A 25,250-nucleotide genomic window follows, 5' to 3' on the forward strand; every position below is an offset into this window, starting at 1 on the left:
TCTAAGGTAAGGAATCTATCACCAACGTGTCTCTTTCAGATGCACAAGTTACTTGTGTAATGATATATCTGTAAGACATTAGTTAGTGATAGATTCCTTACCGCCCCACCCATCCTCCCCGTTCTGCGAACTGATTTCTAGGGTTAAGGACATCCCTTTCAGGGGCCTAGTTTCATTGCATCAGTGGTCAGGTTCTTGCATGGCTCTGCATTCCTTGCGCAGATAGTAGTGTACAGAACTGAAGTCCGCGCGCATGGGTGGCGCCTAAGTAGTCTCCGTGACGTCATCTTGGCGCTTGCGACGGATGCGGAGCCGCACAACGCCACCTACCGACGCGCAGGGGTACTGCTGACGAAACACTTTCCGGATCCAGTCCGACACCTGGGGATGTTCTAAGGTAAGTAATCTATCACTAACTATTGTCTCTTACAGTTATATATCGTTACACAACACTAGTAACTTGTGCTTCTGGTACAGTCTATCTAACCATAGATTCCTCACCAACCCGACCATCCTCATTCTATGGAATGATCTTGTGGTCTCCATTAATAAGAAATAACAAAAGAGGAGTATCACCACAAGGACCTTGAAAAAGGTTCTCAATGGGATGTCGGTAGACCAAAAGAAAAATTCTTTCTTTTGTTAAAAACCCCTCACTCACCAACCTGGTTGGTGACATGCTTCATCATTGGGGTTCCACCCTGACGGGCGAGTGCCATCAGGGTGTGCTGCGACACCTGAACTACAGTGGAGCTGGGTTTTTTTGTGTGAAAAGTGCAAAAAGTGGTAAAAATTGTCCTGGTATGACTTTCAGAAGAAACTTTATTCGTAAGCTACTGGACAATGTTAAAAAAGTTAGTGAGAAGATACTGATGGGTGATTATGACCGTGAGTATCTATGTGAATGGTCTACATGTTTCAACCTGTAAACGGTAAATCCCAGGTTTTCGTCAGGACCGGCGAAAAGAAGGAAAATGGATGGTCTACACATACTAACGTGTATCCAAACCTAGATTCCTTAGGACTAGTTGCAAAAATCGGCAATAGGCAGTAGCTCAAACCTAAACTAGGTGAGAAAAAAGAAAGACCTGTGGGAGGAACCAGAAAGAAAAAACAGTCACAAACAAACAAATTACGTGCCTGTACCATAGTGGCGACTCAAGTGTCTGCATGCTTCATGCTAATCCCATTCTGAACATATCAACAGATATTGTGCTTAGGCGAGTGCAAAATGCATTACGCACATATAACGCTGGTTCGGCGTATTTGAAAAGCTAATTGGTGCTATATTGAAGCTCCTTGAAGGCTCACTCAAACACACTGATCAATATGGGTGTGTCTTGATTTTAATCATGTTTAACCAAGTCACTCATATTCCAATTATTTGTTCGGTGACTATCAATACTCACAAGCAATGTCGTGAGTTAGACGTAAATGCATGCATTTAGACATATTACACAAGACAAACACAGATTCACGAGTAAAGATCTTACTCCTGTTGTGGGTCTTAAATGCCTCTTGTGGACAGGGGGGGAAGGCTTGGTCAGCGAAGAAACGTATTCTATGGTAAATGAAACGAACAGTAAGGCGAAGTGCTGACTGTAGCACAAGTAGGAAAACTCCGCCTGAGGCCGGGCTCGAGCGAGGAGCTGCATGAAATGCCAGTCCGCTCGTTAGTATTAGAGGGCGAGCGTATTGAGAATCAGGAGCTCTTGCTTAGTTTTGCCGTGAAAAGAGGTCTGTCTACCTACTCGCCTTCTCCAAAGTCCCCGCTGCATGAAGGCCGAGCCGGCAGGCTCTTAAAACAAACCGCGGCTTCCGGGAAAGGGCGGGGGTGGGGCTGCAAGTGGCACGTGACTTGCTGTTGCTAGGAAACTGCACGGGATGCCGGGGACGGCTGTCTCGTGGAGCCAAAAAGTGCTCCGTATCTAAATAAGCTGGCTGTCTGCCTCGGTAAGATTTAATGAGGCATCATAAATGTAGGGGTACGGCTGGCTGGGGAATTAAAGTGCCAGCGTTTAGGTGACTACATTACTGTGTGCCTCCTGCGGGTATTATGAAGCAATAGAATTAATGTAGGTGTCCTGGTTAAGTAGACCAATACAGAGAGGGATAAATAAAAAGATTGTCAGATAAATATATTTGACAGGCAACTAGCGTGTCAGCCAACGCGGTGGTAAACATCCTTTATCACTATTCAGACTATGAGGCTGGGTAAAGGAAAACAATAGGCATGGTAGTTGTGAGCCTCTATAGGGATCGGGTGAAAACCGAGCTCTCCGACTGCTGGTTCATGGGTAAAAATAATGGTAAATTGGAGACCATGTAGGAAATGGGTGGGATGTGCCCAGACCGGCATGGTTGGTGCTCAGATATTATCTGAGATGGTAATGGCTAGACGTGGCTCATAGTACTGGGTGAAATTGGGCCAGGTGAATATATGTAAGGTCCCAGTTTCTCTCTCCTTGGCCTACTTGGTTACAGGACAGATGCCCAGGGTTTATTATCATTAAGTCCTGATAGATGCCTTGAAAGTCTGTAGATCCAGCGCTGTTCCTTCTCGAACAGACGTTTTTGTATGTTTGGGCCTGCTTTCACTTGTTCAATTACAGTCCACATCATATCATTGGGGGTGTGGTGTACATCCAAGAAATGGTCTGTAAGTTTGGTGGTACCTTTTTTGCAATGGATGGTGCTGCGATGTTCGCAGATGCGTTGTTTTACCTTCCTTGTTGTCATCCCGTTGTATGATTTAGCACAGGTGCATCTGATTAGGTAGATTACATTGCTACTATTGCAGTTAGTGTGTGACAGCTGTTTCCAGACCTTTCCTTCCTCCAGATCTAGATTTTTTGTATTGTTGGTCAAATGACACACTACAATTACCACAACGAAAATGTCCCATGATTGCAGGTAGACCCCATTAATAAGACCCCAAATTCAAAAGTCTGAACTCTGGCATTTACTCCTTTCAGTGGCTCTGTTTCCAGTGGCGTAGACAAATCTGAAAGAAAATTGACGTCAGCGTGCTGACGTGGTACATATATGGGGTCTCTAACATCACTTCCGGACGGGGTGGATCTGACATTTGATTGCATGGTGCCACCTCGCAATGGAATTGATAGCAAAACGTTTCCTAATGCATTCGGAGGTCTGGGGAGATTCTCAAAGTGAGGAATTTGCGGTTAGTCTCTAACTGGAAATGCGTTTCCAAAGGTAAGTATCTTGTTCTTGTTTAATATAGTGATATCTTAACTCCGTGCATTCATCATTTCCCACAGATGCACCAGCAAGGAATTTTAAAGACAGATGATCTCATCACAAGATTCTTTCGTCTCTGTACTGAAATGTGTGTGGAAATAAGCTACCGTGCTCAGGCTGAGCAGCAGCACAACCCAGCAGCCAACCCCACCATGATCCGAGCCAAGTGTTACCACAACTTAGATGCCTTTGTACGCCTTATTGCTCTACTTGTAAAGCACTCTGGAGAGGCCACCAATACAGTCACAAAGATCAACTTGCTTAACAAGGTAAGTGCTTTCCAATGAGTAGAGTAATTCTTGCTGGGTAATTGACGTTGCACTGAAATATTGTGTGAAAAAGCTAACTGCATGGGTTTACATACCAAATGACTACTCTGTTGTACATGGGCAGTTGGGTGTTGGTATGCATCATAACATTTCTTCCCTCTTTGTCACAACACAAAGTAAGAGATTTAATTAGGTACTCGAAAGTTAATGCTATGGTAGCTATTCAAATTACAGCATTATTTTTAGCACTCCTTTTGTCAATTCCAGACTACGGCCGACCTCCTGCATTTGCTGGGGTTCTCCATCGACGTGTCGGTCACACCTGACTCCCTCTCAGAAGCTGCTCTTCATCGGAGCGGTTCTGGACACGACGAAGTTTCATGTCTATTCTCCCGAACAGCGAGTCCGGGATATTCGGGTTATGATGCCGCTCTTTCAGCCTCTAGCCCAGGTTTTGGTCAGGCTGACCCTCAGGCTACTGGGCCTGATTGCCTCCTTCATACTGCTGATGGACCATGCCAGATGGCATATGCAGGCTCTGCAGTGGGACCTGAAGTTCCAGTGGGCACAACATCCGGGAAACCTGTCAGATTGCGTCCAGATCTCGGAGGGCACTGCACACCAATTGCAGTGGTGGCTAATGAACCAGGATTGGGTCGACTGCAGTTCCCTGACCCTTTCCCAACCAGAGTTCATAGTGGTGACCAATGCATCACCTCTGGGATGAGGCGGCCACATGGGGGAGGCGGAGATCAGAGGCCTCTGGTCGCCGACAGAGTCCAGGCTCCACATCAACCTTCTGGAGCTTCAGGCGAGTTGTCTTGCACTCCAAGTATTCCTTCCCTCTGTTCGGGGAAGAGTAGAACAGGTGTTCACGGACAACACCACCGCCATGTGGTACTGCAACAAACAAGGCCGGGTGGGGTCGAGGAGCTTATGTCAGGAGGCCCTCCGCCTCTGGACATGGCTGGAACATCAGGGCATATCCCTGGTGGTTCAACACCTGGCATGTTCCCTAAATGCAAGAGTGGACTGTGAGAAAGTGCAATCTTTCTTGCATGGTATGCCCCCGCTTTTTAGGTCTTGGCTAGCGTAGGCTGCGCACATGCGCAGTCTCGCTGGCGAGATGTAATGATTCTGAGTAGCGAGGGTAAACCTCGCCTCTCTTCTCCATTGGCTGGCCTCCTAAACGGCGGCTAATCATTGGAGAAGAGGTCTCCGTTACGTCATTCTCTCGCTCTAAGCCCCGTCTTTTTCGGATTGAGGGGCGTGTTTTTTTACTTTGTTCCACTCTCTTCTCCATTGGCTGGAATGTCAAAAACATGCCCCCCAGTCTGAAAAGGACGGGGCTTAGACACAAATGGCGAGCGTTGTACCCGGGTTGTTTTGTGCAGCTCAACTAAATGGATCTACCACGAAGGCTCGCCCGATGCACTGACTAGTTAAATGAAGCGGATGAGCTGTAACGATATAACAAAGAGTAACCCGGTCATTGTACTTGCAAAGCACTTCATTACGAAGTTCGTAAACTTTCTGAGAACACAGAAGAAGAATCCATGCTTCACCTATCTCAAGTAAGGTAGTGCCAACCAAACATCGTTCAGTTTTAGACCCGGGAAAAGGCAGTTAATATGGGCCTTATGTCACCCGCGTGGGGGTCGAATAGTGAAACTAAACCGGCTTGACACTCGCTGACCCTCCTCTTCCCGTGTCACGTGCAAAGCATTAGCCAATAGCAACATAAAAGCCTATCCGCGCCACTCCCTGCAATTGAGAGGAAGCGGCTCTCCCCAGCACCCGACTCCATTGACACGGCGCACGTGCTCTGACAGAGGCTGTCCCCTTCGGATAGCACCCTGCTAGCATGTGCGCCCCTTTATACCATACTGCCTCCCTGACCAATGTACAGGTAACCCATATAGGGGGATGCTAATCCACACAGCTATTTCTCTGACAAGCTTGCCCCTCACAGCGGTGTGAGGCCGGTAACCAGCACACAAAGCCCGGCCATGCAGGCGGCCTAGCGCCCTGAACATGGCCCCGGCCACTAGGAGGAAGACCGGTTGGGGCAGGGGCTACACACCTCGCAGCTCCGGCTTCCTTCCCTGCGTGTAGTGGCGACAGCACTGCCCCCCACTCAATTCCTCCAGCGGCGAGTGTAGCGCTCGCAAAATGGCGGCCGCGCCTCACGCTGCTGGCAGCCCGCGAGCCAATTCGGTGGCCCGCTCATGCAGCCGCCGGCCGTTTGCACTGCGCCTCAGATCTGATGTATTAAAAACATTCCGAGCCGCCTTGCCTTTGCCACAGATTTTTTCTCACGTCTGTTCGTTGTTTTCAGGACTCAAGCTCTTAACGCGGGATCAGTCCCACTGTGACGTCATTGCTGTCTGCCTCAGTTTACGTATTTGATATTTTTTTCGGGTTCTCGTAGTTTAGTGTCACACCCGCTTCCGCTGTTTATGCTACTATTATATTAATCGGGGGGGGGTTAAGCGTGGTGGTGGTGTTAAGGAGCGGATATCCGGTGTTAGTCTTAGAAGTGGGATTGTACTGCTGCACAGAAAGAGGGAGTGGGAAAGAAAGAGTGGAAGACCAGACGGAAGTAAAAAAAAAATAAAGAGACAATGGATGAGAAACAGTGTGACAAAGAGGGAGAAAAGTGTGGAAAAGTTCCTGGACAGCAAAAATTGGAGGGGAGCGATGGAGCGACAGATGGAGTGACGTAGAGAGGGGATCAGTGTGTGAGAGAGAGGAGACAAAATAGGAAAGAAAGAAAGACACAGTTATGTAGAGTGTGGGAGAGAGCTTCACAGAAAGGAGATATATATTGTTATTGATAATATACTAATAATAATAAATACTAGTAGAGCAGTATGGCTCTCACTTTATTTCACAGAATGCAGTGAATTGTGACTACTGTAAATAGCTATCTGAAAGAGACACGTTAGTGATAGATTCCTTACCTTAGAATATCCCCAGGCTTCAGACTGGATCCGGAAACTTTTGCGTAGCAATACCCCTGCGCATCGTCCGCTGCTCCGCATCAGTCGTCTGCGTCGTTAGCGCCGAAATGATGTCGCCAGAGTACTTAGATGCCGCCCTCGCGCACTGAAGTCAGTTCTTCTTTTTTCCGCGCCAGCTAGCACAGATCCGGAGAAGCTCTACCCCTTAGTCATTTTTTGACTAAACTTTTTTGATCTTTTGATCTGTTTTTCTCGCGTCGCTTCGACTCCTACGGTGCCGGTAGGGATGCCCGGGTTCCAACCCTGTTCCAAGTGTGGCCGCATGATGTCGGTTACCGATCCCCATCGCCGGTGTCTTCAGTGCCTCAACCACCACGACCGAACCTGCTCCGACTGCTGGGCCCTGACGTCTAAGGCTAGGCGGGAGCTGTCCCGCCAGCGGCTTGAGCTCCGGCAGTCGGCCCCGCGGCGTTCGAGGTCCCGGTCCCACAGGAGGTCGAGGGACCGGTCACGGGGTCGGAGCCCTCGTAGCTCCGGGAGTCTGCATCGGTCTTCAGGATCCAGGCCCTCAGGTAAGAGGCATGAGAGGTCGGAAAGGCGTCATCGTTCTTCCGACCCACCCCGACGCTCGCGCGATGCGGCCGGGGGTTTGGGTGACACCACCCACGCGGCTCTGACGGAGTTGCGGGCGTTGCCACCTGCCCCATACCTTCCGGTCCCTGGGCACGGTGCGACGCCTAAGGAGGTCGAGCGGTACCTCATGGCCATGAGGTCTCTCCTTCCTCCGCCGGGCTCCGTGGCTCCTTTGAGCCCAGCGGTCCCGACTGGGGGGCATAGCGGGTCGGGTGCTTCGGCTCCGATGCAGTCGGGCACTTCGGCGCCGGCGACTTCGGTCCCGGCGCCGCAGGCCTCCACTGGATCCGGATCCGGGTAGTCGCCGGTCAACCTCATCGAAGCCGGCCACTAGGGTGTCGCTCCCGGCGCCGCCTGCGGGCGCCACCGTCCCCAATCCTACCCTTGATTCGGTTCCGGCGCCGCTCTCTACGTCGTATGGAGACTTTTGTTTCCACGAACCGGCCCCATCCGTTGAACCTGAGTTTCAGGTGATGGGTGACTAGGGAGATTGGGAGGGGTCTGTGGACGCTCTGGCACAGGAGTGCCAGTCTCAACAGGACTGGACATATGAGCTTGGGGATGCCAGTGGCCTGGACACTTCGCTAGACACTGTTTTTTTCTCCCCTCCAACCGTGGCTTAGGAGGAGGGGGATGCCTACAGCGTAGTGTTGACGCGGGCGGCCAAGGCATTGGGCCTTGAGCTCCCCGTCGTGGCACTGAGGACTAACCTCCTCACTGAGGTCCTTAAACCGCAGGCAAGCTCCACTGGGCCTCTGCTGCTGTTTAATGAGGCCTTGTGTGACGTTCTTTTGGGCACTTGGTCCAAGCTCGCTACAGCTCTGCCTGTACATAGGAACGTGGCCAGACGCTACTGCCCGGCTCCGGCGACCCTTGCTTCTTGTCCACCCACCCCACCCCCGAGAGCCTGGTTATCCAGGCCTCTACTTCCCAGACCGCATACCCGACGGCTCTGCACGATCGGTGTAGGAGAGTGGGGTCTGCAATCCCATGGCCACCCCAGATTTTTGCTTTTTGTTTCACTGATTTACGACTTTCTCTGGCTGTGGGCCTGCTAATCAGACCCACAGCCTAGCTGTTCTCTCTCTAAATTACAACCATGTACCTTAGGTGCATCTTACCAATTGGTCCTGGGCCACCTTATCAGTCCCTGTACAGCATACCTTAGGTATCCAGGGCATAGGTGTACCCAGGGCCTACCAGGGGCTGAAGCATGTATTATGCCACCCCTGGCTGGCCACCCAAACAGACACAACTGGCTGCACGACAGCTGGGGCAAGGTGGTGTAAACACCCTTTGCTTTAGATATAGTATTCCTATATCTAACCCTAAAATGGACACATATATTCCTATCAGTCACTCCTATGGCAGGCCTTATCAATCCTGAAGGCAGAGGGCTTGGAATTATGTGAGATGGTGCTCTGGCCTGAGCTGAGCCCGTTTGCAGCTTGCGGAACCAAGTCCAAATAGCTGTTCCATGATAACGCTATACCATATACTCTTAAGTGCATTATAATCCTCGCGGTTAAATGCTAACTTTGGTATAGCTTTATCAAAACATGTCGAGTAAGGTGTCATACGAATTGGAATACTAACCGCTCGCCAATTCTGGCGACGGGGTTAGCATTCCACCCTTCTAGAGGGACACGACATGTATGTAACTGTGAACCCCGGTTAAAGTCAGACATAGCCTCAGCTCCACAAAATGGATGCTGCCACCGAGACACAAGTCTGCCCTCCTGCTGCTGGAAGTCCTTCCAGCAACGGAGGCATGGACAAAGGGTTTCCTGTCAGGGGCGGTGCCAGCACCATCCCAGACAGAATTTTGTGTATTCCAGGTAGGCAGGGCTGAAAGGAAGGTGACTGCAAGTGGCACCCCGGTGCTCACTGTGCATATGCCGGCTCAAACCAGTTCCTGGGGCACACCAGCCCCTGAGCTGGGGAGAGACCGGACAAAGGAGAGGGGTGTAACCACCCCCCTCCTAGTCCCACCCATAGGGCAGGACTTAGTCGCGTGCCATCCCCTTTTCTTAGTATAAAGATAGGAGCAGGCCCCCTTCCCAAATTAGATAATTCTGTATCTTGAAACTACTTTCCACGAAAGGAACTCTTGACTCTTCTGAAGACTCTCCCTTGTGGCTAAGGAGTAGCCACCCTGCACCAGCAGGCACCACCGAAGCTCTTGCGGTTTGCTGTAAGTCCATCCTCTGGATCCAGACTGCCCAGCTCGACGAGACCCGAATTCCCCGCCATCTCTGACCTCTACCTACATCATCCAGCACAGCTGAGATTCGTGGGTGCGACGAGACCCGTGGGACCGGCCATCTTCAAGACCTGCACGACGCTTCTCCAGCACGACCCCCGAGAGACCCTCGAGTAAGTGCATTGGGGTTTGAGAAGCCCTAACCCTGAGCAGCTCCAGCACCGAAGTCCCGCCCCCCAGCATCCACGAGATCTGCGTGAGGCCCTTCTGCTCTTTGCTGCTCACCGCGTTGTCCGGCCACTTGCCTGCTGGCTTGTAGCCCTCCTGACGACGAACCACGACACTTTCATCGCTGGTCTGGTTGCTCCAGACTGGCCCTTGCTCCCCTCCAACAGAGGAGCACCCTGGACCCTCCTGGTCCACTCCAGACGCCATCTTGAGTCCACCGCGTGGGCTTGCCTTTGCCAAGGCTTGTTGCTCCAATCCTGGTTTCAGCAGCGCCGACAGCAGACACCTTCGTGGGACAGCTCGCCCCTCCATCCTGGTCGCCGACAACGCCTCCTGGTCCGAGTGACTGCGGAGCCAAGCGTCGCCCACTCACCTGGTCGAGGTGTCTTCATCCGGTGCCACCTTGGTGCCCATCTGATCACTGGCTAGTGATCAAGAACTGAGTCCCCTCTGCTTTCAGGTAATCTTCGACTCCGATCCAGGCTTGGATCCCATCGAACTTCATCACTGGTCGCCTGCCAGCAACTTCTTCTTTCAGGCTCCATAGACTGTAAAGAGGATTCCCGACGTCTTTTGAACCCTATGCAGCCGCAGCCCCTGGGCTAGGTAACTCGAGCATTTCGGTGCTCCAACGTAGGTTCACTATCTAAGTGTCCAGATCCTTTTTCGTTTTCAGCCTAACTAGTCGGATTCGACCGATAACACTAACTTTACGAAATCTAGCATCCATAGACTTTGTCCCGCATCCCGTGTGAGAGTGCACACTCTGCACCCGATCTCCCTAGGCCTCCTGCTCCTAACCTTAGGGTTCAGTAGTGTAGTCCTAGCGATCCTGAAGCCTCTGGATCTTGTTACTTACCTGCTAGTATTTCGCATTCCACTTTTGTAGTATATGGTTTTTCGTGCCCCTCGGGCATTTGTGTAAATTGTGCAACTTAAAGTATTTTCGTAAGAGTTTTGTATTGTGCTTAAGCTCCCTGACTCATAAAGAGTTCAGGGTAGAACTGTTATTAATAAATATCCTATATTTTTATAACAACTTGTGTGGTGTCCTTTCACTTGGTGTTCAAGGGGTATATGTGATGGTAAAACAGCTGGCTTAACACGCCCTCTAGAGTTTAACCTGAAGACTGCTCGTGTCCATGCTACTAGGATAGCTGGTCTGAAAGGTTGACTTACAACCAATCATCAATAAGGGTTGTTTGGTATGATACAAAGTGATCACTAGAATAGTGAGCACTATATATCAGGCCAACTTCTCACAATCGGGAATCCAAGAGGTACGAACAATTCGGTAAGGTGTTCTCGTCCCTGAGTTTGGGACTGCAGTCAGTCAATACTGCGTGCCTCTTGGGCCGCTACACTCACACTCTGTGGGACACAGTCGCGGACGTGCTGCCACAATGTCCGGAGGAGGCCCGGGCTAAACTCGCCCACGCCCTTGCGGAGGGTCAAGATGCGGCACGCTATTCCATCCGGTGTGGGCTGGATACCACGGACTCACTGGGCAGAGCGATGGCAACGACTGTGGCGGTTCGACGCCACGCCTGGTTGAGGACCGACAACTTTTCGGCTGATGTCCAGGCCACCCTTCTGGACATGCCGTTTGATGGCCGTCGCCGCTTTGGCGACAAGGCAGACCATGCGTTTGAGCGTTTTAAGGACTCCAGGGCTACGGCCAAGTCATTGGGCCTCTCGGCCCCATGCCAGCAAACGGTGCCTTTCGCGGCCAAGGCAGGGGCGCCCCCACACGTGCTGCCAGCCATCACCGCAGACTAATACACAGCGCGGTGGCGGCCGTGGAAACCACTGTGGCGGCGGTAGGGGACAACGGCGAGGCCAGTCCACACCTCCCCCTGCAGCATCCGCCTCAAAACCCTCCTAGTCCGTGCTTTCAGGCCCATGTGACGCCAGTGGGGGGCAGGGTTCGCCATCACCACTGTCACTGGCGCACTGTCACGTCGGACATGTGGGTGCTCTTCAACGTCTACATGAGCCCTCTCGCAGCCATCGCTCACCAACACAACCTCAACATAATCTCCTACGCCGACGACACCCAGCTGATCCTCTCCCTCACCAACGACCCCACCACCGCCAAAGCCAACCTCCAGGAATGAATGAAAGACGTCGCAGAATGGATGAAGATTAGCTGCCTAAAACTGAACTCAGAAAAGACGGAAGTCCTCATCCTGGGACCATCCCCCTCTGCCTGGGACAACAACTGGTGGGCCCCTGCCCTGGGCATCGCACCCAAACCAACGGACCACGCACGCAACCGGGGCTTCATCCTGGACTCCTCCCTCACGATGACCAAGCAAGTGAATGCCGTCTCGTCTTCCTGCTTCAACACCCTGCGCATGCTCCGAAAGATCTTCCGGTGGATCCCCACCGAAACCAGGAAGACGGTCACCCAGGCCCTCATCACCAGCCGTCTGGACTACGGGAGCATCCTCTACGCTGGATCCACAGCCAAACTCCAGAAAAGACTCCAGCGCATTCAGAACGCCTCAGCACGACTCATCCTGGACATCCCTCACCGCAGCCACATCTCTGCCCACCTGAGGGACCTTCACTGGCTCCCTATCAACAAGAGGATCACGTTCAGACTCCTCACCCACACACACAAGGCTCTCCACGACACGGGCCCGAAGTACCTCAACAGCCGCCTCACTTTCTACACACCCTCTCGCCAGCTCCGATCCGCCAGCCTCGCCCTCGCTTTCGGAAATCCACCGTCTGAGGTAGATCCTTCTCCTACTTGGCAGCCAAGACATGGAACTCCCTCCCCACTCACCTACGGCTGACCCCGGATGATCTCTCCTTCAAGAAGCAACTCAAGACCTGGCTGTTCGAGCAGTAGCGACCCCCCCCCCCCCCCCCCCCCCCCCCCGCTCAGCGCCTTGAGACCCTTACGGGTGAGTAGCGCGCTATACAAAAATTATGATTGATTGATTGATTGCTGCAAATCGTCCGAAGGGGCTACTCCCTCCCCTTCGAGGCGACCCCTCAAGCCATGCCACCGCCTGTCGGCGGATCACTTGCAACTTCTGCAAGAGGAAGTTACGGCCCTCTTGGCCAAGGGGGCCATCGAGGGCGTTCCTGGGCCAGAAGCAGGGTGTGGTTGTTACTCCCACTACTTTCTGGCACCCAAGAAGGGCAAATGGGGCCTGTGCCCTATCTTGGACCTGCGGAACGTCAACGGCTTCCTCCGGAAGGAGAAGTTCAAGATGCTGACATTGGCTCAGGTCTTAGCTGCCCTAGACCCTGGAGAATGGATGGTGGCGTTGGACTTGCAGGACGCTTATTTTCACATCCCCGTCCTGCCGGCCCACCGGCCTTACCTGCGGTTTACGGTAGGCCACGAGCACTTTCAGTTTACCGTGCTCCCCTTCGGCCTTACCAGCGCCCCACGGTTGTTCACGAAGGTGATGGCGGTGGTCGCAGCTCATCTGCGCAGGTTAGGGGTTTGTCTTTCCCTACATCTACGACTGGTTGTTGAAGGCAGGCTCGCCCCAGACAGTCGTCAGCCACCTCCAGACTACGGCCGACCTCCTGCACCTGCTGGGGTTCTCCATCAATGTGCCGAAGTCACACCTGTGTCCCTCTCAGAAGCTCCTCTTTATCGGAGCGGTTCTAGACTCGGCGTAGTTTCGGGTTTATCCACGCGAACAGTGGGTTCGGGATATTCAGGCTCTGATTCCGATCTTTCAGCCTTTATCCCGAGTCTCGGTCAGGTTGACGCTGCGGCTTCTGGGGCTGATGGCCTCCTGCATCCTTCTGGTGCATTACGCCCGGTGGCTGATGCGGACTCTGCAGTGGGACCTGAAGTTTCAGTTGGCCCAGCATCAGGGCAACTTGTCCGACCAGGTCTTGATCTCGGAGGGCACTGCAAGATAGTTGCAGTGATGGCTCACGGACCGCGATTGGGTCAGCGGCAGATCCCTCTCTCTACCCCAACCGGAGCACGTAGTTGTGACGGACGCGTCCCTCCAGGGCTGGGGGGGCCACATGGGAGAGGCAGAGATCAGAGGCCTCTGGTCTCCGGCGGAGTCCCAGCTCCACATCAACCTTCTGGAGCTGTGAGCGATCCAACTTGCACTGAATGTATTCCTCTCCTCTCTGTCCGGGGGAGTGTAGTGCAGGTGTTCACGGACAACACCACCGCCATGTGGTACTGCAACAAACAGGGCGGGGTGGGGTCGTGGACCCTCTGCCAGGAGGCTCTGCGCCTCTGGCAGTGGCTGGAACAGCAGGGCGTGACCCTGGTGGTTCAACACCTGGCAGGTTCTCTGAACGCCAGGGCGGACAAACTCAGCCGTCGGTGCATGATGGATCACGAATGGCGTCTGAACTCGGACGTGGCGCAAGGCCTCTTTCAGCAAGTGGGGAGAGCCTTGGTTAGATGTATTCGCCACAGAAGAGAATGTGCAATGTCATCAGTTCTGCGTGTTGGAATTTCCAAGGTGGCACTCGCTCGGTGACGCTTTTCGTCGGGAGTGGAGTTGCGGTCTATTGTACGCCTTTCCGCCTATACCACTTCTGCCCAGAGTGCTGAAGTAGATCAGGCGCGACCGGCCCAGGTTATCCTTGTGTCTCCGGACTGGGCACGAAGATATTGGTATCTAGAGCTACTCTGCATGTCTGTCGATCCCCCGATTCGTCTGCCTCTTCAGGAGGACCTTCTGTCGCAGCAGTAGTGGACGGTCCTCCACCCGAACCTGTCCAGTCTCCACCTACAAGCTTGGAGATTGAGCGGCGACAGTTGAGGCCATTTGACTTGCCTCCAGAAGTCTGTAATATCATTCTGGCAGCCAGGCGTCCCTCCACAAAGTAGGTATACGCCTGCAGGTTGAACAGATTTGTGGCATGGTGCACAGCAAAGGCTGTGAATCGACTCTCTGCCCGCCTTTCTGAGGTTCTCCTCTTCCTTCTTTCTCTTGCCCAGTAGGGCTCTGCTCTTGGCACTATCAAGGGCTACCTTTCTGCCCTTTCCGCCTTCCTAAGGCTACCTGATCAACCTTCTTTGTTCAAGTCCCCTATTGTAACTCGTTTTCTGAAGGGCATCACACACACATGTTCCCTCCTGTTCCGTTTGTGATGCCTCAGTGGGGCTTGAACCTTGTTCTTACGTTTCTAATGTGCGCTCCCTTTAAGCCACTCCACAACTGTCCTCTCCGCCTTCTTACTCTGAAGACTGCTTTCCTGGTTGCAATCACCTCTGCCAGGAGAGTGAGTGAGCTCCAGGCTCTTTCATGTACACCCCCTTTCCTTTCTGTCCATCCGGACATGGTTGTGTAGCGGACTAAGCCCTCTGTTCGAGGCATGTGGGCTGCTAAATTCATATCTTTTGCATTAGATCGCCGCCTAGTGTTGGGTCCGGATGATCGCACATTGTTGTCCTGGAAGAGTCTTCGAAGTATCCTGAGATAGGTGGCTCCTCCCCTGGACTACAGTGCGCATGGGCATCGGCTCCATCCCCAGATTGTTTTTTTCCGCCATTGGGTTCGGATGCGGTCTCGACGTCTCTCTGTCGGAACCGAGAAAAACGAGCTTTTTTACGGCCAAAAGGCCTTACTTTCATTGCGTCTGTATTGTTTGCGCACGGTCTCGAGTTCTTCCGTCTCTTGGAGTCGGAATCTACGGAGTCGTATCACTCTTCGGACATCGAGGCCTTCTCATCGCAACACGACCGCAACTTTTCAGCATGGAGCGGAGCCCGTTTAAATACTGTCCCGTCAGTGGGTCGAAATACCCACATATCGATGTGCACCCGGTCTGTAACAAGTGCCTCTCGCCGGACCACAACGAGGACAACTGCATGGCCTGCTCCAGATTCAGGTCAAAAAAGACACTCAAGCTTCGGCGCGCGGTGCGCCTTGAGGCCAGACAAGCGGCCCCGGATCCAGAAAACATCTTCGGCGACCAAGAAGAGGAGGGCCAGAGCCATCATCTTCAAATTTCACCGCCCGCGACGGACATCGAGGCGGATCTGGAAGACGACGACTGAGTCGTGGGTCAAGGCCTTGAATACGTCGACGAGGTAGGGGACGTCGAAGTTTATGTGGCCGCGGAAGATAGCTCAGGGGATGAGCTATGCCCCGAAGGTTACGCGGATCAGGCTCGGGTCACGGGATCGCCAGTCGGCCTTACCCAAGACCCCGTACTGCAAGCCACGGCTCCGCCTTCAGGCCCGGCCACGGACATACTTGCTGCGCAGCCCAAACCGAAACTGAAACCAACGGTATCGACTACACCTAAAATGGCCGACACGAAACCGAAACTTACGGATTCGAGCGTCCCTAAGATGGCGGCCGTTCCACCAAAAACACCAAAACCCGCTGCCTCATCAACTCAGTCGGCCACCGGTCCACAGAAGTCGAAGAAAACTGTCGATTCGACAGTGTCGAAATCGTCGACAGAGGAGGTTTCCTCTAAGAAGGGAGCTCGGCACGGGTCGACTGGTGCGACGCCGTCAAAGCCCGCCAAAGCCAGCGACAAGACTCCGGTTCCGACTGGGACTTCGTTAGTCGGACGCGTGGTGGAAACGGAGCCGGCAAAATCACACGGATCAAAAGCTGGAAGCTCAACACATCGGTCCAAGGACTCTGTGTCTACGGCTGCAGCATCAACGTCTAAGACTCAGAAGGCCCAACAAGACGTCGGATCCGAAGGCAAGGTGAAGGCCTCCTCGTCGGCGCCAAGTGCCACTGTGAGTGACGCGTCTTCCATCGCCGCATCACTACAGAGAATTCGGGAGAAGGCCTCAGCTACGTCGGCTCCGACGCCGTCGCCGCAGAAGCCGATGGACATGCCGGCGAAGCCTGCTGGAAAACTTCTCTTCCTTCTGCCGCCGAAGGAGGCACCGAAGGCCTTTACGCCAAAATCGGCGCCAAAGACATCGGAATCCTCAACGTCTGGAGCACCTTCAGGTCGCCTACTCGACTCAGGAGACGATTCTGAGCGTTTTATCGACGCAGAAACGGGCAAATTGACCCTTTACAAAAGAAAGATCACTTCACAACCAGTGGACTCCTATGTTATCCCACTGAAGAAGAAAAGGCTTGCACAGGACGCTTCAGCCCTGATGGAACCTATACAGCCTCCTCCTAGAAGGAGCCCAACACCTTCCCCAGAACACTCTGAAGGTGAGGGATATGGAGAAGATGACCAATACACTTTCCCCATCAATGAACCTGATGCACAGCAAGATTCCTATGATGACTTAGGTGACCAAGGCACACAAAATGTGGGGCAGGACCCACAGCCTTTCAGTGCACGTGCATCCCCAACAGAAGACTCTGCAGGTTTTCATGCACTCATTGAACGGGCAGCAGCTAATCATGATGTGGACATGCATGCTGACCCAGTAGAAGAAGACTTTCTATTTGACACCTTTTCAGTCTCTGAAAGGACAGTAAAGACACTGCCTATGCTCAAAGGGGTCCTTAAGCATGCTGCGGACATCTTTAAATAACCTACCAGGGCGAGGGTGGTCAATCCACGCATTGAGAAGAAGTACAGACCAGCACCTGCAGACCCTGCATACATTCGGGGACAGTTGCCGCTTGACTCCCTTGTGGTCGCAAATGCCCGCAAACGGGCGAACTCCCAAACAACGGGTGAAGCTCCTCCCCCGGACAAGGAGTCCAAAGTGCTGGAGGCAGGGGGCAAAAGGGTAGCTGCGCAGGCTGCCAATTTCTGGCGTATTGCGAATACACAGGCACTATTGGCACGTTATGATAGGGCGCATTACGACACCCTAGAGCAAGCTCTACAACACCTGCCTCCGCAGTTTCAAGAGGGTGCCAAACTGCTTATAGAGGAGGGCAAACTAATCTCCAATGCAGCCATAAAGTGTGCACTTGATGCCGCAGACACAGCAGCTAGGGCTATTAACACTAGCGTCATGCTGAGACGACAAGCGTGGCTCCGCATATCGGGGTTTAAACCGGACATTCAGACAACCATACTCAATCAGCCCGTCAATCCTGATAGACTGTTTGGTCCTGATGTTGACACCACCCTAGAAAAGATTAAGAAAGACAACGAAACAGCTAAGTCTATGGGGGCCCTACAATCACAACAGTTCCGGGGCAACACTTTTCGTCGCTCAGGTGCACGTGGAGTCGCCCGAGGACAGATGGGTCAACAATCTCAGTTCACTAGAGGTGGAGCACAGTCCTCGTACCCCAAGCAGAACAAAGGGGGTTATCGAGGAAACAGCACCAGAGGACGTGGCAGAGGAAACAACAATTCCCGCTCCTCTGCCCCAAACAAACAGTGACTCTCTGTCACTGCCCCCTGACCATTTAACACCTGTCGGGGGGAGACTCCAGCAGTTCCTGCCAGTCTGGTCAAACATCACCACGGACAGGTGGGTACGACAACTTGTCCAGTACGGTTATTGTCTAGAGTTAAAGTCCACTCCACCCAACATTCCACCAAGGCAACGGCCTATGTCCGCAGAGCATTTGCACTTATTGCAGCAGGAAGTAGTGGTGATGCTGCAAAAAGGAGCAATCGAGCTCGTGCCAGTGGAGGAGGAAGGCACAGGGGTATATTCCCTGTACTTCCTTATTCCAAAGAAGGACGGATCTCTCAGACCCATTCTGGATCTGCGTCCCCTCAACCTGTATATACTGTCAGAACATTTCCATATGCTTACACTGCAACAAATTCTTCCCTTGTTAAACCAAGGGGACTTCTTGGCAACCTTAGACCTCAAGGATGCTTATTTCCACATTCCACTACACCCGTCCCACAGAAAATACCTCAGGTTCACTATCCACGGCAAGCATTATCAGTTCAAGGTCCTACCCTTCGGAGTGACCACAGCCCCAAGAGTGTTTACAAAGTGTCTGGCGACAGTAGCGGCGCACCTCAGGAGGCAGAACATCCATGTCTACCCCTACCTAGACGACTGGCTCGTTCAAGCCAAGTCGGAGCAACAGTGCGCCGCGGACATGTCGACTACCATTCACCTCCTTCACGATCTGGGCTTCTCGTTGAACTACCCAAAGTCGCATCTTCAGCCGGCACATGTCCGGCAGTTTCTGGGTGCGACGATCAATACCCTCACGGCCATGGCTCAGCCAAACCAAGTCAGGATAGACAGCATGCAGTCTCTAATCCAGAAATTCAGACCACAACACTCGCTTCCAGCGAGAGTGTTCATGCAGTTGATTGGCATGATGGCCTCCTGCATCTTCATAGTCCCTCACGCACGTTTACATATGCGTCCGCTCCAGGAGTGCTTAGCAAATCAGTGGACACAGGCTCAGGGACAATTGACAGACCTAGTGTTGGTTACCAGTCGGGCATACGACTCTCTGCATTGGTGGACTCCACACAACCTTTGCAAGGGCCGACTGTTCCAGGAGCCAGTGCCACAGATTATCCTGACAACGGACGCATCTCTCCAGGGATGGGGAGCTCATCTGCTCACTTACACAGTGCAGGGACTATGGACGACACAGCAACAGAAGATGCACATCAACTATCTGGAACTGATGGCAATCTTCATGGCGCTCAAGTCCTTCAATGTACATCTGTGCAACAAGGTAGTGTTAGTCCGGACGGACAACATGACCGCGATGTACTACATTCAAAAGCAGGGGGGCACCCACTCGCCACAGTTGTCTCATCTGGCTCAGAGCATGTGGAAGTGGGCCATTCAGAGGAACATTTTCCTCATGGCAGAACACCTCCCGGGCAAGGACAATCAGATGGCGGAACTGCTCAGCAGATACAGCCATCAAATGCACGAGTGGGAGTTACACCCATCTGTACTCCGCCCGTACTTCCAGCAGTGGGGGTCATCCGGAGATAGACCTGTTTGCCACAAACGAAAACGCAAAATGCCAACACTTTGCCGCCAGGTTCCCTCACCCACAGTCGCAGGGGAATGCGATATGGATGAACTGGTCAGGCAGATTTGCGTACGCTTTTCCGCCAGCCCCTCTGATACCGCTGGTGGCAAGAAAACTAATGCAGCACTCGATGACACTCATCCTAGTTGCTCCAACGTGGGCGCGCCAAGCATGGTACACCACGTTTCTAGAACTCTCGGTGGTGCCGCATCAAAGGCTGCGCCTCACGCCCAGCCTTTTGACGCAGAACCATGGAGACATTCAGCACCCAGATCCGCAACAGCTCAACCTGGCGATCTGGCTCCTGAAGTCCTAGAGTTTGGATACCTTCACCTACCTCCAGAATGCATGGACATCATTAAGGAGGCAAGAAAACCGACTACCAGAGCATGCTATGCTGCAAAATGGAAGCGTTTTGTCATTCACTGTACGGCCAATAACATCGACCCGCTAGATGCATCTATCCCTAACATAATTTGCTATCTGTTACATCTTTACAAGTGCAATCTAGCGTACACTTTCATTCGGATACATCTATCCGCCATAGCGGCTTATCTTCAGAACAGACAGCATCTCTCTGTCTTCAGAGTGCCTGCCATTAAAGCTTTTCTTGAAGGTCTGAAACGAGTCATTCCCCCAAGAACACCGCCAGCTCCGGTGTGGAACCTCAATGTGGTCCTCACCAGGCTGATGGGACCACCTTTTGAGCCACTACACTCGTGTGAACTCCAGTTCCTAACGTGGAAAGTAGCTTTCCTAATAGCTATTACGTCACTGAGACGTGTCAGTGAGCTGCAAGCGCTCACAATCCAAGAGCCATTCATTCAGATTCATCCAAATAGGGTGGTACTACGTACTAACCCCAAATTCCTTCCGAAGGTGGTGTCACAGTTTCACCTCAACCAAACTATTGACTTACCTGCATTCTTCCAAAACCCACAAACGGTGGCGGAAAGAATGCTTCATACTTTGGATGTCAGGAGGGCGTTGATGTACTATATTGACAGGACACAACACTTTAGGAAGACAAAACAACTTTTTATTGCCTTCTCGCCACAGCACAAGGGCAACCCCATTTCCAAAGCAGGAATAGCCAGGTGGATTGTTAAGTGCATCCAGATCTGCTATCAAAAGGCTTAAACGTACCTTAACGATACCCCCAAGGGCGCACTCCACACGCAAATTGGGGGCATCCATGGCTTTCCTGGGGAACATTCCTCTAGAAGACATTTGCAGAGCAGCCACGTGGGTTACACCACATACCTTTACAAAACACTACTGTGTTGATGTGCATTCCAAGCAGAAAGCAGCTGTAGGACAGGCTGTTCTCAAAACACTTTTTTAAGTTTCTGCAGCTGGCACGGGCAACCGCCGCTAATGGAGGGACTGCTATATTTTCTATGCAAAAGATATGAATTTAGCAGCCCACATGCCTCGAACTGAATATGCTACTTACCAGTATGCATCTGTTCTTGGCATGTAGGGCTGCTAACATTCATATCGCCCACCCTCCTCCCCGGTGCCTGTCGCAGCTGCAGACATACTCTTACACTCAATCATTAGCATGGACATCCTTTACACTGTACACTCCATCACGGCCACAATGGCTAAAAACAATCTGGGGATGGAGCCGATGCCCATGTGCACTGTAGTCCAGGGGAGGAGCCACCTATCTCAGGATACTTCGAAGACTCTTCCAGGACAACAACAATGTGCGATCATCCGGACCCAACACTAGGCGGCGATCTAATGCAAAAGATATGAATGTTAGCAGCCCTACATGCCAAGAACAGATACATACTGGTAAGTAGCATATTCATTCCTGCCCAAGGCTGTCACGGCCTTCCATATCGGCAGTCAGTCTATCACCTTGCCCACCTTCTTTCCGCCACCGCATCCCTCTAAAGAGGAAGAGCGGCTCCACCGTCTGGACCCAAAACGTGCGATTTCGTTCTATCTAGATTGCACATGCCAGTTCCGGGTGGATGGCCAACTCTTTGTTGGTTACGTGGGCGCGAAGAAAAGGCGGGTGGTGCACAAGAGGACCATCTCTCGGTGGGTCGTCTTGTGTATCAAGGCATGTTACTCCTTGGCAAGGAAGGAGCCTTCTGTTGGGCTGAGGGCCCATTCCACTCGGGCCACGGCGGCTAGCACTGCCCCGTGCCGGGGAGTCCCCTTACAGGACATCTGTCAGGCAGCTACGTGGGCATCGCTGCAAAACATTACTGCCTGGACAGCCAAGTCCGGAGGGATGACGACTTTGGCCGTTCCGTCCTCCAGGACTTTCTGGTGTGATTATTGGTTCGCAGACCCACCACCGAGGTTGGTATTGCTGGGGTATCTATTCTAAGGTAAGGAATCTAATACTAACCTGTTTCCTTCAGATGAACAAGTTACTTACCTTCGGTAACGATATATCTGTAAGAAACAGTAGTTAGTATTAGATTCCTTACCGCCCCACCCATTCTCCCCGTTCCGCGAACGTATATCTAGGGTTAGGGTTGTCCCCTTCAGGACCCTAGTTTCAATGGCACCAGTGTTGCTTTTTAACATGGCTCTGCATTTCTGGCGCGGAAAAGCTGTGTCTAAGAACTGACGTCAGCACGCGGAGGCGGCGTCTAAGTACTCCGACGACGTCATCACGGCGCCCACGACGGACGCTGAGCCGCAGACGAAGCCTACTGACGCGCAAGGGTACTGCTACGCAAAAATTTCCGGATCCAGTCTGACGCCTGGGGATATTCTAAGGTAAGGAATCTAATACTAACTACTGTTTTTTACAGATATATCGTTACCGAAGGTAAGTAACTTGTTCATTTCGCCCTGTTTCAAGTTGGAAATAGCAGCCCGTACAAGGAATGTGTAAGCCAAAAGTACTACTTTTAATGTGGAATTATGTTTAGTTAGCCCGAAAAAAGTATTGTTGAGCGAACTTATGTACGGCTGTGGCAGACAAAAATAACAATTGTGTTTAGGTTGCGCCGTCTACCATTTGTTTGGTATGTAGGCTGTGATGACGTACATTACTACTGTGAGAAGTTGGCCTGATGTGCAGTGTTCACTATTCTAGTGATCACTATATATCAGTCCAAACAACCCTTATTGATGATTGGTTGTAAGTCAACCTTATAGACCAGCTATCCTAGTAGCATGGATACGAGCAGTCTAAGGCTAAGACTCTAGAGGGCGTGTTAAGCCAGCTGTTTTACCATCACATTACCCCTTGAACACCCAGTGAAAGGACACCACACAAGTGTTATGAAAATAAACAATGTATTTATTAGAATCACAACAACCCTGTACTCTTTATGAGGACAGGGTGCTAGGCACACAACAAAAACTCTTACGAAAATACTTAAGTTAGCACGTTATACACAAATGCCCGAGGGGCACGAAAAACCATATACTTAAAAAGTGGAATGCGAAATTACTAGCAGGTAAGTACAGTACTAATAGGTTTTGGAATCGCTAGGACTTAACTAGGGAATCGTTAGATTACTTCTAGGAGACCTAGGGGACTCGGGTGCAGTGTGCGCACTCTCACGCGGGATGCGGGACAAAGTCTATGGAGGCTAGTAAAGGCAAAGTTAGTGTTCACGGGCGAACCCGACCTGGTAGGAAGAAAACGACAGTGGATCCTGACCCTAGGATAGTGAGGCTATGCTGGGACACCGAAGTGCCGAAGTTACCTAGCCCAGGGGCTGCAGCTGCATAGGTCTGAAAAGACGTCGGGGATCTCGTTGCCGGACCAGGAGCCTGGAAGAAGGAAGTTGCTGGCAGGCGACCAGTGAAGGAAAGTTCGTTGGATCCAAGCCTGGATCGAGGAAGAAGGAACCTGAAAGCAGAGGGGACCAAGTTCTTGAATCACTAGCCAGTGATTAAGTGGGCACCAGGATGGCACCGGGCGAAGTCACCTCGACTAGGTGAGTGGGCGACACTGGCTCTGCAGATCTCACGGACCAGGAGGCGTTGTCGGCGACCAGGATGGAGAGGCGAGCTGTCCCACGATGGATGAAGCTGTCGGCGTCGAAGTTACCCAGGATTGGGCAACAAGCCTTGGCTAATTCAAGCCCACGCGGTGGACTCAAAATGGCGTCTTGAGTGGACCAGGAGGGTCCGGGGTGCTCCTCTTTTGGAAGGGAGCAAGGGCCAGCCTGGAGCAACCAGACCAGCAGCAGAAATGTCGTCGGGCGTCGTTCAGAAGGCCACAAGCCAGCGGGCTAGTAGCCAAACAACGCGGTGAGCAGCAAAAAGCAGAAGGGCCCCACGCAGATCGTGGCGATGCTGGGAGGCTGCACTTCGGTGCTGGAGCTGCTCAGGGTCGGGGCTTCTCGGACCCCAAAGCACTCACCAGGAAATTACTCGGCGGGCTTGCTGGAAAGAAGTCGTGCAGTCTTGAAGATGGCCGGTCCCTCGAGGTCTCGTCACACCCACGAATCTCAGCGTGACTGATGATGCAGGTAGAGGTCAGAGGTGCCAGGGAAGCCGGTTCTCGTCGAGCTGGGCAGTCATGATCCGGAGGAGAGACTTGCAGCAGACCGCAGTGTTCTTAAGATGGTGCCTGCGGATGCAGGGTGACTACTCCTTAGTCACAAGGGAGAAATCTTAGGAAGAAGTCTTGAGTTCCTTTCGTGGAAAGTAGTTTCAGGATTCAAAGATGATCTGATTTGGAAGGGGGCCAGTTCCTACCTTTATCCTGTAAAAAGGGGCTGGCACGCGACTAAGTCCTGCCCTAGGGGTGGGACTAGGAGGGGGGTGGTTACACCCACTTCCTTGGCGGGCTTTTCCCCAGCACAGGGTCTGGAGTGACCCTGGAACTGGTTCCAGCCAGCCTATGCACAGTGAGCACCGGGGTGCCACGTGCAGTCACCTTCCTCTAAAGCCCTGCCTACCTACAATACACAAAACCCTGTCTGGGACGGTGCTGGCACCGCCCCTGGCAGGAAACCCTTTGTCCTTATCTCCTGCTCTGGGAGGACTCCCAGCAGCAGGAGGGCAGACTTGTGTCTCGGTGGCAGCATCCATTTTGTGGAGCTGAGGCTCTGTTGGACTTTAACCGGGGTTAGGGGTTACATACATGTCGTGTCCCTCTAGAAGGGTGGAATGCTAACCCCGTCGCCAGAATTGGCGAGGGGTTAGTATTCCAATTCGTATGACACCTTACTCGACATGTTTTGATAAAGCGATACCAGAGTTGGCATATAACCGCGAGGATTATAATGCACTTAAGAGTATATGGTATGCGATATCATGGAAACGGCTAAGGGATGGATCCCGAAAGCCGCAGACAGGCTCAGCTCATGCCAGAGCACCATCTCACACGATTCCAAGCACTCTGCCTTCAGGATTGTTAAGGCCTGCCATAGGAGTGACTGATAGGAGATCTGTGTGTCCATTTTAGGGTTAGATATAGGTATACTATATCTAAAGCAAAGGGTGATTACACCACCTTGCCCCAGCTGTCAAGCAGCCAGTTGTGTCAGATTTGGATGGCCAGCCAGGGGTGGCATAATACATGCTGCAGCCCCTGGTAGGCCCTGGGTACACCTATGCCCTGGGTACCTAAGGTACACTGTACAGGGACTGATAAGGTGACTCAGTATCCAATTTAGATATTTACCTAAGGTACATGGAATCCATTTTACAGAGAGAACAGTAGGCCTGGGGCCCTGAATAGCAGGGTCCCAGGTCAACTAAGTCAGAAAACCAGCAAAACACCAGGCAAAAAGTTGGGGGCAACCATAGTCAGGGATCTACCTTCCTACAACTACCCAACTCAGTGGTTCTCATTTTATCGACCTCTGAAGGATGAAAGACTGAATGT

The 25,250-nt window shown here is 52.2% G+C and overlaps 1 protein-coding gene across 7 annotated transcripts in view; it reads left to right on the top strand.

The window, feature by feature from the left end:
- The window catches only part of CNOT1 (CCR4-NOT transcription complex subunit 1), a 1,826,813-nt gene that overhangs the window by 1,401,695 nt on the left and 399,868 nt on the right, over positions 1-25,250 (top strand). For all 7 annotated transcript variants that reach the window (XM_078668607.1, XM_078668606.1, XM_078668608.1 and 4 more), the window contains one exon: positions 3,282-3,530. In XM_078668607.1, coding sequence (XP_078524733.1) covers positions 3,282-3,530 — 249 coding nt within the window. The remainder of the gene's footprint in view (positions 1-3,281; positions 3,531-25,250) is intronic.

The sequence above is a fragment of the Lissotriton helveticus genome, chromosome 12, assembly GCF_964261635.1.
Source record: "Lissotriton helveticus chromosome 12, aLisHel1.1, whole genome shotgun sequence".
Classification (NCBI taxonomy): Eukaryota; Metazoa; Chordata; class Amphibia; order Caudata; family Salamandridae; genus Lissotriton; species Lissotriton helveticus.